We start from the raw sequence: 21,247 nt of genomic DNA, 5'->3' as shown, positions 1-21,247 counted from the left end.
CCCCCCCCCCCCAGTTATATCGGGTCTGAAGAGATCCCAGGGTGTAATGATTTCACCTCCGAGCCCCAAAATCTTTGGGAAATTTGGATCGTATCCGGTTTGATCATCTCTAAGATTGAGATTCCACGATGCAGAAATGCAACATTTTTATTTATTTTTTAATTCTGAATTTATTTAATTTTTACCAAAAATTTACAAAAATTTACAAAGAAAGCGAGTTCACAGAATTACAAGACTAAGGCAGAGGTGCAAAATACGGGTTAAATTGTCACATTAGTGTGGAACGTGTGACCTAAGAATCACATTGCTCAGAGCCGTGGGGGTTGTTGCAAAGCGATCAGTGTCGTGATAAGGTCATGTGACCGCAGAGGCCAATCAGCAAAGGGTCTGAATGTCACTTCCTGTGACATCACGGGTCCTCTTCCTGAGGCCTGCAGAGTCTGCTGATTGGTGTCACCGGTCACATGACCAATAAGCCCAATCGGCAGCTTGAACACATCTCTGGAAGAGACCTGGGCGAGCAGACGAGCCCCGAGGTGCGCGAGGACACCGGAGCATTATTATTCTACATTAAAGGGCTGTGTATTTTCGCCTGCACGACCCCTTTAACCACAGTAACACCAGCAGGGGGCACCACACCCTCAGGTACTGATCAGGTGTTCTCTCTGTCTAGACTTGTTCTGATGGCTGGGTGACTCAAATTTGGCTGACGACCGCTTTTCTGGGACATGACCGACTTCTCTATCTCTTTCCGAAGCCTCGGCGGCCATGACAGTCCATTCCGTTATTAACGTATGACATTGTGACTTAGTGGCTATAAGTGTCTTCCATTGTACGTTGCCGTGTCCTACAACGTCTCGTCTGGAATGAAGGCGTGAGAGGATCTGGACCCAGGTCTGGAGATATAATGATCATAGTCGGGGTGACCGTCAGGTTTACATCCACGAGGCTCTACAGTAACTCTCCTATACGATCCCGCCATGTTCCGCCGCCGCGTTCTGTATCAGACCTTGGGATCTCCTTTGAGCTTCGATCTTGAGATTTTGTTTTTGCAGGCGAATCATTTCATTGCATTTATGGTGAGAACTTCTGATCCTAATAATAGTCCTAGTCCAGATCCATGTGCGTGTACTCGTATCCATAGTCCGTAGACGTCTGCAGCAAATGCTTATTGGTGACACAGGGCAGGAAGGGCACGGTGCAATCTAGAGGTCGGTGCCCCGGATGAGGATTTTCTGGATATGTCTCTGGTGTTGCGTTGTATTTCTGTATCCACACTTCATACAGCCTGGAGGAGATGAGACAACGACCGATTCATTATTACACTACGTTCCGTCATTTATGATGATGCCGCCACTAGAGATCGGCAAAGCAGTGACCCAAATATTCCAAAATATATTCCAATTTGGGTTTTGTCTCGGATTAACTAAAATGGCCTCTATCGGTAGGTGGAAGCCTACGGGAGGTGACAATGTAATACTCATAGGCACCTTCCATTAACTTATTTTGGGCCTCCACATGGTGTCCGGTCTCCGATTCCTCACAGAAACTGGTGCTTGGAAGCAGAGACAGACATGGTCCTTGCCAGGAGGCCCAAAAGAGGTCACGGACTCACGGAAGGTGAATAGAGATATTTCTCACCTCCCTTAGGCCCCCACTTATTATACTAAAATTTCCCTTTTGGTTCTATCAGATCAAGTTCGGACCGAACCGAGGGGTTCACTTTGTCTGAACACAGGACATAACAAGTCTTCTGAGGTTCTCCATCTATAGGTGCCGCTCCCCCATCAGCAGCTCCAATTTATTTCCATCTCCTTCTTCTCTTTGGTGACCTTGGCCCCTTAGTCCTCACTCACACACTCATGTAATGGTCCCGAAGGCCTCAGTCCATTATTGGCAAGGGTTTATCATACTGAATGAGGAACACGGACTCCCTACTGACCACCAGATCCAAAGAGATACCCAACCCAAAGGTCCCCCCCCCCCGCCTCATGGGCCATATCTAATATTGTAGTCTCTGCAGACTAAGGCCAGGGTCACACCAGTACATGAACTCCATTGGGGGATGCCATTCCATTATACTCTATAGACTAGTCCATGGGGAACCTCTTTTTAAGTGGATTGAGTTTCCGTTTTTTGGGTCCCCAAGTGGATCCAAAAAAGGGAAATCCGAACACTAGTGTGAACCCAAGGAGGTGAAGGTAGGATAACCCAGGTGTGAAGGGGCGGCTCCTAACAGGAATAGTCGTAGTGTATTATATAGCCTGAGCTCGAAAGGGCAGTAGTTGGGCTGGTGAACCCTACATTGTGGTGCCCACCTGTCCCTGTACCTTGCTGGGACCTGACTATGACCCTCTGTCCACCCCTTGATCTTAGTGAAGTCTTGCTGTTCTTCATAGCCCTGGACCACGTCTCCTCCTGACCAGTCCCTCACCTAGTCCGCCTGTCCTGTGTCGCTGAGCAGACCCCTCTTTTTGTCTGGTCCTTATTCAGGTATGGAGATACACGCCAGCCTGAGCTTTTATGATTGGTGCTGAGTCCCTTTTTTGAGATCAGCGTCACCTGTGCCAAGCCAATCAGGACCCAGCATTAGTGATAGGGGATTGATATGTCCCCGGATAGCTCTGCCCTGACCAAATGTGCACAATGACTTACTTATCTATATAGCAATGGTGAACTACGAAGATGGGATCATTGGCAGATACTGGGACCTGAGACATTGTCCCCCCAATATAGTGATGGAACATATTGTGCATGTTCATTCCTGGACTGTCTCCATCCAAAGGGTTCACAAATCCTGGGAGGAGAAATCAGAGGAGAAGAATTATCGCCAGGATATTATTATTATTATTATTATTGTTTATTGATATAGCAGCATTAATCCCATGGTGCTCTGTACATTATTATATTAATCCCATGGTGCTCTGTACATTATTATATTAATCCCATGGTGCTGTACATTATTATATTAATCCCATGGTGCTCTGTACATTATTATATTAATCCCATGGTGCTCTGTACATTATTATATTAATCCCATGGTGCTCTGTACATTATTATATTAATCCCATGGTGCTCTGTACATTATTATATTAATCCCATGGTGCTCTGTACATTATTATATTAATCCCATGGTGCTCTGTACATTATTATATTACTCCCATGGTGCTCTGTACAGTATTATATTAATCCCATGGTGCTCTGTACATTATTATATTAATCCCATAGTGCTGTACATTATTATATTAATCCCATGGTGCTGTACATTATTATATTAATCCCATGGTGCTCTGTACATTATTATATTAATCCCATGGTGCTCTGTACATTATTATATTACTCCCATGGTGCTCTGTACATTATTATATTAATCCCATGGTGCTCTGTACATTATTATATTAATCCCATGGTGCTCTGTACATTATTATATTAATCCCATGGTGCTCTGTACATTATTATATTAATCCCATGGTGCTCTGTACAGTATTATATTAATCCCATGGTGCTCTGTACATTATTATATTAATCCCATGGTGCTCTGTACATTATTATATTACTCCCATGGTGCTCTGTACATTATTATATTAATCCCATGGTGCTCTGTACATTATTATATTAATCCCATGGTGCTCTGTACATTATTATATTAATCCCATGGTGCTCTGTACATTATTATATTAATCCCATGGTGCTGTACATTATTATATTACTCCCATGGTGCTCTGTACAGTATTATATTAATCCCATGGTGCTCTGTACATTATTATATTAATCCCATAGTGCTGTACATTATTATATTAATCCCATGGTGCTCTGTACATTATTATATTAATCCCATGGTGCTCTGTACATTATTATATTAATCCCATAGTGCTGTACATTATTATATTAATCCCATGGTGCTCTGTACATTATTATATTAATCCCATGGTGCTCTGTACATTATTATATTAATCCCATGGTGCTGTACATTATTATATTACTCCCATGGTGCTCTGTACATTATTATATTAATCCCATGGTGCTGTACATTATTATATTAATCCCATTGTACTCTGTACATTATTATATTAATCCCATGGTGCTGTACATTATTATATTAATCCCATGGTGCGCTGTACATTATTATATTAATCCCATGGTGCTCTGTACATTATTATATTAATCCCATGGTGCTGTACATTATTATATTAATCCCATGGTGCTCTGTACATTATTATATTACTCGCATGGTGCTCTGTACATTATTATATTAATCCCATGGTGCTCTGTACATTATTATATTAATTCCATGGTGCTCTGTACATTATTATATTAATCCCATGGTGCTCTGTACATTATTATATTAATCCCATGGTGCTGTACATTATTATATTAATCCCATGGTGCTCTGTACATTATTATATTACTCCCATGGTGCTCTGTACATTATTATATTAATCCCATGGTGCTGTACATTATTATATTAATCCCATGGTGCTCTGTACATTATTATATTAATCCCATGGTGCTCTGTACATTATTATATTAATCCCATGGTGTTCTGTACATTATTAAATTAATCCCATGGTGCTCTGTACATTATTATATTACTCCCATGGTGCTCTGTACATTATTATATTAATCCCATGGTGCTCTGTACATTATTATATTAATTCCATGGTGCTCCGTACATTATTATATTAATCCCATGGTGCTCTGTACATTATTATATTAATTCCATGGTGCTGTACATTATTATATTACTCCCATGGTGCTCTGTACATTATTATATTACTCCCATGGTGCTCTGTACATTATTATATTAATCCCATGGTGCTCTGTATATTATTATATTAATCCCATGGTGCTCTGTACATTATTATATTAATCCCATGGTGCTCTGTACATTATTATATTAATCCCATGGTGCTCTGTACATTACTATATTACTCCCATGGTGCTCTGTACATTATTATATTACTCCCATGGTGCTGTACATTATTATATTAATCCCATGGTGCTCTGTACATTATTATATTACTCCCATGGTGCTCTGTACATTATTATATTACTCCCATGGTGCTGTACATTATTATATTAATCCCATGGTGCTTTACATTATTATATTAATCCCATGGTGCGCTGTACATTATTATATTAATCCCATGGTGCGCTGTACATTATTATATTAATCCCATGGTGCTCTGTACATTATTATATTAATCCCATGGTGCTCTGTACATTATTATATTAATCCCATGGTGCTCTGTACATTATTATATTAATTCCATGGTGCTCTGTACATTATTATATTAATCTCATGGTGCTCTGTACATTATTATATTAATTCCATGGTGCTCTGTACATTATTATATTAATCCCATGGTGCGCTGTACATTATTATATTAATCCCATGGTGCTCTGTACATTATTATATTAATCCCATGGTGCTCTGTACATTATTATATTAATTCCATGGTGCTCTGTACATTATTATATTAATCCCATGGTGCTGTACATTATTATATTACTCCCATGGTGCTCTGTACATTATTATATTAATCCCATGGTGCTCTGTACATTATTATATTAATCCCATGGTGCTCTGTACATTATTATATTACTCCCATGGTGCTCTGTACATAATTATATTAATCCCATGGTGCTCTGTACATTATTATATTAATCCCATGGTGCTGTAAATTATTATATTACTCCCATGGTGCTCTGCACATTATTATATTAATCCCATGGTGCTCTGTACATTATTATATTAATCCCATGGTGCTCAGTACATTATTATATTACTCCCATGGTGCTCTGTACATTATTATATTAATCCCATGGTGCTCTGTACATTATTATATTAATCCCATGGTGCTCTGTACATTATTAGATTAATCCCATGGTGCTCTGTACATTATTATATTAATCCCATGGTGCTCTGTACATTATTATATTAATCCCATGGTGCTCTGTACATTATTAAATTAATCCATGGTGCTCTGTACATTATTATATTACTCCCATGGTGCTCTGTACATTATTATATTAATCCCATGGTGCTCTGTACATTATTATATTAATCCCATGGTGTTCTGTACATTATTATATTAATCCCATGGTGCTGTACATTATTATATTAATCCCATGGTGCTGTACATTATTATATTAATCCCATGGTGCTCTGTACATTATTATATTAATCCCATGGTGCTCTGTACATTATTATATTAATCCCATGGTGCTCTGTACATTATTATATTAATTCCATGGTGCTCTGTACATTATTATATTAATCCCATGGTGCTCTGTACATTATTATATTAATCCCATGGTGCTGTACATTATTATATTAATCCCATGGTGCTCTGTACATTATTATATTACTCCCATGGTGCTCTGTACATTATTATATTAATCCCATGGTGCTGTACATTATTATATTAATCCCATGGTGCTCTGTACATTATTATATTAATCCCATGGTGCTCTGTACATTATTATATTAATCCCATGGTGTTCTGTACATTATTAAATTAATCCCATGGTGCTCTGTACATTATTATATTACTCCCATGGTGCTCTGTACATTATTATATTAATCCCATGGTGCTCTGTACATTATTATATTAATTCCATGGTGCTCCGTACATTATTATATTAATCCCATGGTGCTCTGTACATTATTATATTAATTCCATGGTGCTGTACATTATTATATTACTCCCATGGTGCTCTGTACATTATTATATTACTCCCATGGTGCTCTGTACATTATTATATTAATCCCATGGTGCTCTGTATATTATTATATTAATCCCATGGTGCTCTGTACATTATTATATTAATCCCATGGTGCTCTGTACATTATTATATTAATCCCATGGTGCTCTGTACATTACTATATTACTCCCATGGTGCTCTGTACATTATTATATTACTCCCATGGTGCTGTACATTATTATATTAATCCCATGGTGCTCTGTACATTATTATATTACTCCCATGGTGCTCTGTACATTATTATATTACTCCGATGGTGCTGTACATTATTATATTAATCCCATGGTGCTTTACATTATTATATTAATCCCATGGTGCTCTGTACATTATTATATTAATCCCATGGTGCGCTGTACATTATTATATTAATCCCATGGTGCTCTGTACATTATTATATTAATCCCATGGTGCTCTGTACATTATTATATTAATCCCATGGTGCTCTGTACATTATTATATTAATTCCATGGTGCTCTGTACATTATTATATTAATCTCATGGTGCTCTGTACATTATTATATTAATTCCATGGTGCTCTGTACATTATTATATTAATCCCATGGTGCGCTGTACATTATTATATTAATCCCATGGTGCTCTGTACATTATTATATTAATCCCATGGTGCTCTGTACATTATTATATTAATTCCATGGTGCTCTGTACATTATTATATTAATCCCATGGTGCTGTACATTATTATATTACTCCCATGGTGCTCTGTACATTATTATATTAATCCCATGGTGCTCTGTACATTATTATATTAATCCCATGGTGCTCTGTACATTATTATATTACTCCCATGGTGCTCTGTACATAATTATATTAATCCCATGGTGCTCTGTACATTATTATATTAATCCCATGGTGCTGTAAATTATTATATTACTCCCATGGTGCTCTGCACATTATTATATTAATCCCATGGTGCTCTGTACATTATTATATTAATCCCATAGTGCTCAGTACATTATTATATTACTCCCATGGTGCTCTGTACATTATTATATTAATCCCATGGTGCTCTGTACATTATTATATTAATCCCATGGTGCTCTGTACATTATTAGATTAATCCCATGGTGCTCTGTACATTATTAAATTAATCCATGGTGCTCTGTACATTATTATATTACTCCCATGGTGCTCTGTACATTATTATATTAATCCCATGGTGCTCTGTACATTATTATATTAATCCCATGGTGTTCTGTACATTATTATATTAATCCCATGGTGCTGTACATTATTATATTAATCCCATGGTGCTGTACATTATTATATTAATCCCATGGTGCTCTGTACATTATTATATTAATCCCATGGTGCTCTGTACATTATTATATTAATCCCATGGTGCTCTGTACATTATTATATTAATCCCATGGTGCTCTGTACATTATTATATTAATCACATGGTGCTCTGTACATTATTATATTAATCCCATGGTGCTCTGTACATTATTATATTACTCCCATGGTGCTCTGTACATTATTATATTAATCCCATGGTGCTCTGTACATTATTATATTAATCCCATGGTGCTCTGTACATTATTATATTAATCCCATGGTGTTCTGTACATTATTATATTAATCCCATGGTGTTCTGTATATTATTATATTAATCCCATGGTGCTGTACATTATTATATTAATCCCATGGTGCTGTACATTATTATATTAATCCCATGGTGCTGTACATTGTTATATTAATCCCATGGTGCTCTGTACATTATTATATTAATCCCATAGTGCTGTACATTATTGTATTAATCCCATGGTGCTGTACATTATTATATTAATCCCATGGTGTTCTGTACATTATTATATTAATCACATGGTGCTCTGTACATTATTATATTAATCCCATGGTGCTGTACATTATTATATTAATCCCATGGTGCTCTGTACATTATTATATTACTCCCATGGTGCTCTGTACATTATTATATTAATCCCATGGTGCTGTACATTATTATATTAATCCCATGGTGCTCTGTACATTATTATATTAATCCCATGGTGCTCTGTACATTATTATATTAATCCCATAGTACTGTACATTATTATATTAATCCCATGGTGCTCTGTACATTATTATATTAATCCCATGGTGCTCTGTACATTATTATATTAATCCCATGGTGCTGTACATTATTATATTACTCCCATGGTGCTCTGTACATTATTATATTAATCCCATGGTGCTGTACATTATTATATTAATCCCATTGTACTCTGTACATTATTATATTAATCCCATGGTGCTGTACATTATTATATTAATCCCATGGTGCGCTGTACATTATTATATTAATCCCATGGTGCTCTGTACATTATTATATTAATCCCATGGTGCTGTACATTATTATATTAATCCCATGGTGCTCTGTACATTATTATATTACTCGCATGGTGCTCTGTACATTATTATATTAATCCCATGGTGCTCTGTACATTATTATATTAATTCCATGGTGCTCTGTACATTATTATATTAATCCCATGGTGCTCTGTACATTATTATATTAATCCCATGGTGCTGTACATTATTATATTAATCCCATGGTGCTCTGTACATTATTATATTACTCCCATGGTGCTCTGTACATTATTATATTAATCCCATGGTGCTGTACATTATTATATTAATCCCATGGTGCTCTGTACATTATTATATTAATCCCATGGTGCTCTGTACATTATTATATTAATCCCATGGTGTTCTGTACATTATTAAATTAATCCCATGGTGCTCTGTACATTATTATATTACTCCCATGGTGCTCTGTACATTATTATATTAATCCCATGGTGCTCTGTACATTATTATATTAATTCCATGGTGCTCCGTACATTATTATATTAATCCCATGGTGCTCTGTACATTATTATATTAATTCCATGGTGCTGTACATTATTATATTACTCCCATGGTGCTCTGTACATTATTATATTACTCCCATGGTGCTCTGTACATTATTATATTAATCCCATGGTGCTCTGTATATTATTATATTAATCCCATGGTGCTCTGTACATTATTATATTAATCCCATGGTGCTCTGTACATTATTATATTAATCCCATGGTGCTCTGTACATTACTATATTACTCCCATGGTGCTCTGTACATTATTATATTACTCCCATGGTGCTGTACATTATTATATTAATCCCATGGTGCTCTGTACATTATTATATTACTCCCATGGTGCTCTGTACATTATTATATTACTCCCATGGTGCTGTACATTATTATATTAATCCCATGGTGCTTTACATTATTATATTAATCCCATGGTGCGCTGTACATTATTATATTAATCCCATGGTGCGCTGTACATTATTATATTAATCCCATGGTGCTCTGTACATTATTATATTAATCCCATGGTGCTCTGTACATTATTATATTAATCCCATGGTGCTCTGTACATTATTATATTAATTCCATGGTGCTCTGTACATTATTATATTAATCTCATGGTGCTCTGTACATTATTATATTAATTCCATGGTGCTCTGTACATTATTATATTAATCCCATGGTGCGCTGTACATTATTATATTAATCCCATGGTGCTCTGTACATTATTATATTAATCCCATGGTGCTCTGTACATTATTATATTAATTCCATGGTGCTCTGTACATTATTATATTAATCCCATGGTGCTGTACATTATTATATTACTCCCATGGTGCTCTGTACATTATTATATTAATCCCATGGTGCTCTGTACATTATTATATTAATCCCATGGTGCTCTGTACATTATTATATTACTCCCATGGTGCTCTGTACATAATTATATTAATCCCATGGTGCTCTGTACATTATTATATTAATCCCATGGTGCTGTAAATTATTATATTACTCCCATGGTGCTCTGCACATTATTATATTAATCCCATGGTGCTCTGTACATTATTATATTAATCCCATGGTGCTCAGTACATTATTATATTACTCCCATGGTGCTCTGTACATTATTATATTAATCCCATGGTGCTCTGTACATTATTATATTAATCCCATGGTGCTCTGTACATTATTAGATTAATCCCATGGTGCTCTGTACATTATTATATTAATCCCATGGTGCTCTGTACATTATTATATTAATCCCATGGTGCTCTGTACATTATTAAATTAATCCATGGTGCTCTGTACATTATTATATTACTCCCATGGTGCTCTGTACATTATTATATTAATCCCATGGTGCTCTGTACATTATTATATTAATCCCATGGTGTTCTGTACATTATTATATTAATCCCATGGTGCTGTACATTATTATATTAATCCCATGGTGCTGTACATTATTATATTAATCCCATGGTGCTCTGTACATTATTATATTAATCCCATGGTGCTCTGTACATTATTATATTAATCCCATGGTGCTCTGTACATTATCATATTAATTCCATGGTGCTCTGTACATTATTATATTAATCCCATGGTGCTCTGTACATTATTATATTAATCCCATGGTGCTGTACATTATTATATTAATCCCATGGTGCTCTGTACATTATTATATTACTCCCATGGTGCTCTGTACATTATTATATTAATCCCATGGTGCTGTACATTATTATATTAATCCCATGGTGCTCTGTACATTATTATATTAATCCCATGGTGCTCTGTACATTATTATATTAATCCCATGGTGTTCTGTACATTATTAAATTAATCCCATGGTGCTCTGTACATTATTATATTACTCCCATGGTGCTCTGTACATTATTATATTAATCCCATGGTGCTCTGTACATTATTATATTAATTCCATGGTGCTCCGTACATTATTATATTAATCCCATGGTGCTCTGTACATTATTATATTAATTCCATGGTGCTGTACATTATTATATTACTCCCATGGTGCTCTGTACATTATTATATTACTCCCATGGTGCTCTGTACATTATTATATTAATCCCATGGTGCTCTGTATATTATTATATTAATCCCATGGTGCTCTGTACATTATTATATTAATCCCATGGTGCTCTGTACATTATTATATTAATCCCATGGTGCTCTGTACATTACTATATTACTCCCATGGTGCTCTGTACATTATTATATTACTCCCATGGTGCTGTACATTATTATATTAATCCCATGGTGCTCTGTACATTATTATATTACTCCCATGGTGCTCTGTACATTATTATATTACTCCCATGGTGCTGTACATTATTATATTAATCCCATGGTGCTTTACATTATTATATTAATCCCATGGTGCTCTGTACATTATTATATTAATCCCATGGTGCGCTGTACATTATTATATTAATCCCATGGTGCTCTGTACATTATTATATTAATCCCATGGTGCTCTGTACATTATTATATTAATCCCATGGTGCTCTGTACATTATTATATTAATTCCATGGTGCTCTGTACATTATTATATTAATCTCATGGTGCTCTGTACATTATTATATTAATTCCATGGTGCTCTGTACATTATTATATTAATCCCATGGTGCGCTGTACATTATTATATTAATCCCATGGTGCTCTGTACATTATTAGATTAATCCCATGGTGCTCTGTACATTATTAAATTAATCCATGGTGCTCTGTACATTATTATATTACTCCCATGGTGCTCTGTACATTATTATATTAATCCCATGGTGCTCTGTACATTATTATATTAATCCCATGGTGTTCTGTACATTATTATATTAATCCCATGGTGCTGTACATTATTATATTAATCCCATGGTGCTGTACATTATTATATTAATCCCATGGTGCTCTGTACATTATTATATTAATCCCATGGTGCTCTGTACATTATTATATTAATCCCATGGTGCTCTGTACATTATTATATTACTCCCATGGTGCTCTGTACATTATTATATTAATCCCATGGTGCTCTGTACATTATTATATTAATCCCATGGTGTTCTGTACATTATTATATTAATCCCATGGTGCTGTACATTATTATATAAATCCCATGGTGCTGTACATTATTATATTAATCCCATGGTGCTGTACATTATTATATTAATCCCATGGTGCTCTGTACATTATTATATTAATCACATGGTGCTCTGTACATTATTATATTAATCCCATGGTGCTCTGTACATTATTATATTACTCCCATGGTGCTCTGTACATTATTATATTAATCCCATGGTGCTCTGTACATTATTATATTAATCCCATGGTGCTCTGTACATTATTATATTAATCCCATGGTGCTCTGTACATTATTATATTAATCCCATGGTGTTCTGTACATTATTATATTAATCCCATGGTGCTGTACATTATTATATTATTCCCATGGTGCTGTACATTATTATATTAATCCCATGGTGCTGTACATTATTATATTACTCCCATGGTGCTCTGTACATTATTATATTAATCCCATGGTGCTCTGTACATTATTATATTAATCCCATGGTGCTCTGTACATTATTATATTAATCCCATGGTGCTCTGTACATTATTATATTACTCCCATGGTGCTCTGTACATTATTATATTACTCCCATGGTGCTCTGTACATTATTATATTAATCCCATGGTGCTGTACATTATTATATTACTCCCATGGTGCTCTGTACATTATTATATTACTCCCATGGTGCTCTGTGCATTATTATATTAATCCCATGGTGCTCTGTGCATTATTATATTAATCCCATGGTGCTCTGTACATTATTATATTAATCCCATGGTGCTCTGTACATTTATTATATTAATCCCATGGTGTTCTGTACATTATTATATTAATCCCATGGTGCTGTACATTATTATATTAATCCCATGGTGCTGTACATTATTATATTAATCCCATGGTGCTCTGTACATTATTATATTAATCCCATGGTGCTCTGTACATTATTATATTAATCACATGGTGCTCTGTACATTATTATATTAATCCCATGGTGCTCTGTACATTATTATATTACTCCCATGGTGCTCTGTACATTATTATATTAATCCCATGGTGCTCTGTACATTATTATATTAATCCCATGGTGTTCTGTACATTATTATATTAATCCCATGGTGCTGTACATTATTATATTAATCCCATGGTGCTGTACATTATTATATTAATCCCATGGTGCTCTGTACATTATTATATTAATCCCATGGTGCTCTGTACATTATTATATTAATCACATGGTGCTCTGTACATTATTATATTAATCCCATGGTGCTCTGTACATTATTATATTACTCCCATGGTGCTCTGTACATTATTATATTAATCCCATGGTGCTTTGTACATTATTATATTAATCCCATGGTGCTCTGTACATTATTATATTAATCCCATGGTGTTCTGTACATTATTATATTAATCCCATGGTGTTCTGTATATTATTATATTAATCCCATGGTGCTGTACATTATTATATTAATCCCATGGTGCTGTACATTATTATATTAATCCCATGGTGCTGTACATTATTATATTAATCCCATGGTGCTCTGTACATTATTATATTAATCCCATAGTGCTGTACATTATTGTATTAATCCCATGGTGCTGTACATTATTATATTAATCCCATGGTGTTCTGTACATTATTATATTAATCACATGGTGCTCTGTACATTATTATATTAATCCCATGGTGCTGTACATTATTATATTAATCCCATGGTGCTCTGTACATTATTATATTACTCCCATGGTGCTCTGTACATTATTATATTAATCCCATGGTGCTGTACATTATTATATTAATCCCATGGTGTTCTGTACATTATTATATTAATCCCATGGTGCTGTACATTATTATATTAATCCCATGGTGCGCTGTACATTATTATATTAATCCCATGGTGCTCTGTACATTATTATATTACTCCCATGGTGCTCTGTACATTATTATATTAATCCCATGGTGCTCTGTACATTATTATATTAATCCCATGGTGCTCTGTACATTATTATATTAATCCCATGGTGCTCTGTACATTATTATATTAATCCCATGGTGTTCTGTACATTATTATATTAATCCTATGGTGCTCTGTACATTATTATATTAATCCCATGGTGCTCTGTACATTATTATATTAATCCTATGGTGCTCTGTACATTATTATATTAATCCTATGGTGCTCTGTACATTATTATATTAATCCTATGGTGCTCTGTACATTATTATATTACTCCCATGGTGCTCTGTACATTATTATATTAATCCCATGGTGCTCTGTACATTATTATATTAATACCGTGGTGCTCTGTACATTATTATATTAATCCCATGGTGCTCTGTACATTATTATATTAATCCCATGGTGCTCTGTACATTATTATATTAATCCCATGGTGCTGTACATTATTATATTAATCCCATGGTGCTCTGTACATTATTATATTAATCCCATGGTGCTGTACATTATTATATTAATCCCATGGTGCTCTGTACATTATTATATTAATCCCATGGTGCTCTGTCCATTATTATATTAATCCCATGGTGCTCTGTACATTATTATATTAATCCCATGGTGCTGTACATTATTATATTAATCCCATGGTGATCTGTACATTATTATATTAATCCCATGATGCTCTGTACATTATTATATTAATCCCATGGTGCTCTGTACATTATTATATTAATCCCATGGTGCTCTGTACATTATTATATTAATGCCATGGTGCTGTACATTATTATATTAATCCCATGGTGCTGTACATTATTATATTAATCCCATAGTGCTCTGTACATTATTATATTAATCACATGGTGCTGTACATTATTATATTAATCCCATGGTGCTCTGTACATTATTATATTAATCCCATGGTGCTCTGTACATTATTATATTAATCCCATGGTGCTCTGTACATTATTATATTAATCCCATGATGCTCTGTACATTATTATATTAATCCCATGATGCTCTGTACATTATTATATTACTCCCATGGTGCTCTGTACATTATTATATTAATCCCAAGGTGCTGTACATTATTATATTATTATATTAATCCCATGGTGCTGTACATTATTATATTAATCCCATGGTGCTCTGTACATTATTATATTAATCCCATGGTGCTCTGTACATTATTATATTAATCCCATGGTGCTCTGTACATTATTATATTAATCCCATAGTGCTCTGTACATTATTATATTAATCCCATGATGCTCTGTACATTATTATATTAATCCCATGATGCTGTATATTATTATATTAATCCCATGGTGCTCTGTACATTATTATATTAATCACATGGTGCTCTGTACATTATTATATTAATCCCATGGTGCTGTATATTATTATATTAATCCCATGATGCTCTGTACATTATTATATTAATCCCATGATGCTCTGTACATTATTATATTAATCCCATGGTGCTCTGTACATTATTATATTAATCACATGGTGCTCTGTACATTATTATATTAATCCCATGGTGCTGTACATTATTATATTAATCCCATGGTGCTCTGTACATTATTATATTACTCCCATAGTGCTGTACATTATTATATTAATCTCATGGTGCTGTACATTATTATATTAATCCCATGGTGCTCTGTACATTATTATATTAATCCCATGGTGCTGTACATTATTATATTAATCCCATGGTGCTCTGTACATTATTATATTAATCCCATGGTGCTCTGTACATTATTATATTATTCCCATGGTGCTCTGTACATTATTATATTAATCTCATGGTGCTGTACATTATTATATTAATCCCATGGTGCTGTACATTATTATATTAATCCCATGCTGATGTACATTATTATATTAATCCCATGGTGCTCTGTACATTATTATATTACTCCCATGGTGCTGTACATTATTATATTAATCCCATGGTGCTCTGTACATTATTATATTAATCCCATGGTGCTCTGTACATTATTATATTAATCCCATGGTGCTGTACATTATTATATTAATCCCATGGTGCTGTACATTATTATATTAATGTTAATGGGGATGTTGAAGTCACCCATGATGATGGTGGGGGTGTCTGTGGATAGGAAGTGTGTGAGCCAGGTGGTGAAGTGGTCGATAAAGGCAGCGGTAGGTCCCGGCGGTCGATATATGACGGCCAGTCGGAGGTTGGAGGGTGAGTAGATACGAACAGAGTGCACTTCAAAGGAGGGGGGGTGAGGGCAGGTAGCGCCTGGATAGGGGTAAATGAGCACTTGTCTGACAGGAGGACGCCTACACCTCCACCAGGTTTGTTGTTGGGGCGGGGGGGGGGTATGTGAGAAGTGCAGACCTCCATAGGAGAGGGCGGCGGGGGAGGCGGTGTCTGAGGGGGTCAGCCATGTTTCTGTGAGACAGAGAAATGTAAGTTTATTAAGAATAAAAAGGTCGTGGATGTAGGTAAGTTTATTACATACGGAGCGGGCATTCCATAGTGCACCAGGGAGGGCGGGGGGAGGGGTAGGAGTGAGTGTGATTGGTTGGAGATTTCGGAGGTTCCGTGTGCTAGCGCCAGGTGTGGGGATTTGCTGTGGAGGTCCAGGGTTAGGAGATATGTCACCAGAAGTAAGGAGGAGCAGGGAGAGTGACAGCAGGTGTAGGTAGGAGAGGCTGCGGGGGGGTTGTATGTGTCTGGGGCGGAAGGCCTGCAGGTGTGTGAGGAGCTGTGCAGAGAAAGTGATATGGTGGGGTAGGAGAGAGGGAGAGATGAGGAGGTAGTTACTGACAAGGCTGGTTTGGGGTGGAAAAGTAGACAAGTGAGCAGTATGTAGTGGGTGGTTTGTGTTACCTTCTGGTTCAATTCTGGTGTAATTCTGATACACACACTTAGATTCACACTTGCATTGCACACTGGATAGCACAAATGACCTCGGCCAAATGACCTACGCACTTACATTTATACAACCCAAGGTTTGTAAGTGACCCATCAGGTGTGAATGGGGGTGTGGATATTTGGAGACAGAATCATAGACAAGGAGGGGGCACAGCAGGGTGTACAGACAGAGGGGTCACAACTAATATAATGGCTACAAAGTGGTTACAATATACCAACACAATGATTGATGATAGTAGCCAGGAATACAGTGATGGTGGGAGCAGGAGTGAGGGTCCAGCAGCAGAGACGATTGGATTGTAGCAGGAGCTCGATGTTGTGTTAGAAACGCACAAGACAACTTCTGCTCTACTACTATAATAATCCTGCAGAATTCTCCATAGGGAGAAGCTGTGACCTCAAGACCACAAGAGCCACAAATTGGGAGGACAATTAGAAGGATCATTTCTGACTTTTACCTTCCAGACAATTCCGGAAACTGTACTTTGAAGTCTTGTCGAATGGTTCTGCATCAAACGCCTCCCACTTCAGAGTCTCCTGGACATCCTGATATGTGGGGATACGAGTGGTTGGGTCCCGTCCTGGTTTTCGCAGCAGATTTTCAACATAGAAACCCCTCTCGGCACTTCGGCAGTAGGTATCGGTGTAGTAGTAGCCGCTACAGATGGCCTGTGGGATTACATACGGAGACGTGTATAAGTGGAAGATGCCATAGTCACACCATCATCAGGGTCTAGGGGCAGAAGTCTATGATGGTAAATGAGACAAGATGACTATCTGATCTATCCAAGGAGATCTCTGATATCTTGTAACCTTCTGACTATACATCTGAAGATCGTGGTGAATTCTTCTTGAGTGTCTGAATAGTAGTGTAGATAGGTGAGAATGGAGAGGAGTCACTGCTCTAATATGTATGAGATGTGACCAAAATATTGTACGGCAGAAAACTCACCCCCGGTCCACTAGAGGGTGCTGGTGTCACAGTCTGGGGTAATCTAGCAGTTACTGGGGGTCTGCGGAGGACAGGCCAAGGGGGGAATCCTACGCTCACTGATGAGAGGGATGAAGGACATGCTGGGGATGGGTCAGGAGAAGTGGGGAACTACCTGAACCAGCCGGGTCACGGCCACTAACAGGGGGGGAGACCAGAGGCATCGCAGGGGTAGTGTTTGCTTGGAGGTAATAGTGTGCTGTGTGCAGCGCCGCACCTCCCATGAGGCGACCTGAAGCGAGCGCTTCAGGCGGCGCTATGCCAGGGCCTCAGGGAGGGCGGCATTTTTGGTTACCTAAGCCAGTCCAGGACAAGCTGTCCTGGACTGGCTTAGCACCGAGCGGTGGTTTGGGGAGGCCACTGGAGCAGCGCTGCTCCAGCAGCCTCCTCTCATGCTCAGGCAGAGAGCAGGTCGTCTCCTTGCCTGCTCTCTGCCGGCGAACGGCGCTAAGCCCCACCCCCTGCACTTCGCCATGCCCCTCTGCTCCACCACGCCCCCTCGCTCCGCCTCCCGGCGGGGGGGGGGGGGGCTTTCTGTAGTTCGCCTCAGGCGGTGAAAGGGGCAGGTTCGCCCCTGGCTGTGTGTGAGAGTGAGGGCCCGGACCACGTGATCCATCTCACAGCATTATATAGCACAGTATAGAACAAGCCATAAACATTCCGGCTATAGATATAGGACAAGGAGAACTTAGAGAATGAAGAAATGACAGCGACAGATCAGTGCGAGAACTCAATAGACACAAGAAGACAAACAGTGGCCGGAGGAATCCATGCTGCTGCTGCTTACAGAGACAATCAACATTTTCATTGCCAATGATCTGATTTTATCAGGAACTTGTGCAATAGAGCAGTTTCATCTCTGTACACATTCTTTATGCCTGCCTTAATCTGAACAAATTATTCATTGCTTAAGCGTATTATATATATATACATATACACACATATACACAAAGTAGTGCAGCCTTCACTAATGTAAACAATCTTTGTTAATTCAGTATTGTTTTAGTTCATTAAGCTCTGCCTGCATACATTAAAAAAATCACTGAAAAAAAAAAAAAAAAACAGGACAGGTGGCAGACAAAAGCAGGAAGAGGCAGAAACACTTGTGCAAGTACTATCAATAAAAATTTGGGTGGCAAGAGCAACACTACTTCTGGTTTTCATAGTACCTCCAGTAGCCGCAGGACTGTTGTACTGAGAATGACAAAGAAATTTTTGTTTGCACTCACTTCTCCCCGCCCTGTACCCGCCCACACTCTCCTAAGCCACAACAAGCCCCGCCTTCTCCCAGCATCTGTAACACTAGCCTAGGGAGGCAGGGGTGAGTACGGCGCTCTGCCAGTGTGTGAATGACAGTAGGAGAGGACAGAGGACAATGGCCGGGAGCTCTGCGGAGCGGCAGCAGTTCTGTACAGGTAAAGTTCAGCAATCGGGATTCCGTTCCCGATCTTTTTTAGGCAGGATCGGAACCCAATCGCGATTGTGAAATCTACTCGATCGCCGATTGGGATCTGATCTTTTCCGATCCCAATCCCTCAACCCTAGTCGGCACCTTATGGACAATACATCAGTTGTCTCAATAGGCTCTTAGTGAGTTTGCAGGTTTAGACCAATCCTTCAGCAGCAGATATTGGTGGCGTTGCATTGGCTCATAAACCGAACAGAAGATATTAAAATGTGTCACTCACCCCCCAGGAGCCAAAGCAAGATGAGCTCTGGATATTGCCTTGTAGGTCATTACTGCCCAGGAAGTCTTCAGTGCAGATGGAGCAGTTTTTCTCATGACTCCAGTTATAATATGGAAGTCCAAAGTCCTCGTCTCCCATCAGCTCCTGGATCTCGCTCTCCAGGAAGAGGAGCAGCCTACGATGCCACCCTGGGAAGGCTGGACCCGCGTGGGCATAGTTGGTTTTTGTGCTGAAGGTGTTGTTTTCCATTATTGACTTCATGGCGTAATAATGTATCCAAACAAAAACATCATAAATGGTTGCACTGATAAATTTATACGTGCCGCGGTGGTGTCTGTCACCAGTGACCAGTATGACATAGTCCTTACTGATGGTGTATTTGGCCAGGTTGAGGTAACTGAAGAATCGTTCCCTCTCTTTAAAAGACAGCTCCCGGATCTCTTTTCTCACCACAGTTTTTGGTTTATCACATTTGTCACCAGAATATCCAGGCTTGCACTTCCCGCAGTTAAATCCACCATAGTTACCAAAACACTCACAGGTGAAGGCAAAGTGGCCTTGTGGCCAGTACAGACGGTCATCATGGTGCTGGCTGTCGGCGGATCTAGGTTCCCAATCAATGCAACGTCCACGATTCGCATTTGTTCCACAGGGGCTTCCAAAAAACCAAGGACAACATGTTTTATTCTTTAAAGTCTCTTCTGTTGTACAGACGGTGGGGAACTGTCCATGTGAACCTCCAATGGCCAGAGCCAATAATAGAAGGGGGAAAATCATGTCCCCTGTAGATGCCTGTCCTGTGGATATATCTCCTTTAGATGTGCCTTCAGTGGATGTCTCCAGTGGATATGTGTCCTGTAGATATGCCTGCTCTTAGATGTGTGTACTGTAGACAAGTCTTCTGTTGATATGTCTCCTGTAGATGTCTCCTGTGGATGTGTCTTCTGTGGATGTGTCTCCTGTAGA

The 21,247-nt window shown here is 37.8% G+C and overlaps 1 protein-coding gene across 1 annotated transcript; it reads right to left on the bottom strand.

Moving 5' to 3' along the window:
* Positions 1-1,107: 1,107 nt before the first annotated feature.
* On the bottom strand, positions 1,108-21,058 carry LOC142192032 (tyrosinase-like). The gene is made up of 4 exons (XM_075262391.1): positions 20,282-21,058; positions 18,061-18,271; positions 2,656-2,797; positions 1,108-1,288 (listed from the first exon to the last, which is right to left on the bottom strand). Exons 1-4 carry the CDS (start codon positions 21,056-21,058, stop codon positions 1,108-1,110), a joined length of 1,311 nt encoding a protein of 436 aa, XP_075118492.1.
* Between the last annotated feature and the right edge of the window lie 189 nt (positions 21,059-21,247).

This window comes from Leptodactylus fuscus, chromosome 1 (genome assembly GCF_031893055.1).
Source record: "Leptodactylus fuscus isolate aLepFus1 chromosome 1, aLepFus1.hap2, whole genome shotgun sequence".
Taxonomy (NCBI): domain Eukaryota; kingdom Metazoa; phylum Chordata; class Amphibia; order Anura; family Leptodactylidae; genus Leptodactylus; species Leptodactylus fuscus.
Note: the sequence above shows the minus strand (reverse complement) of the source record. Positions and strands in the feature narration are given on the sequence as shown.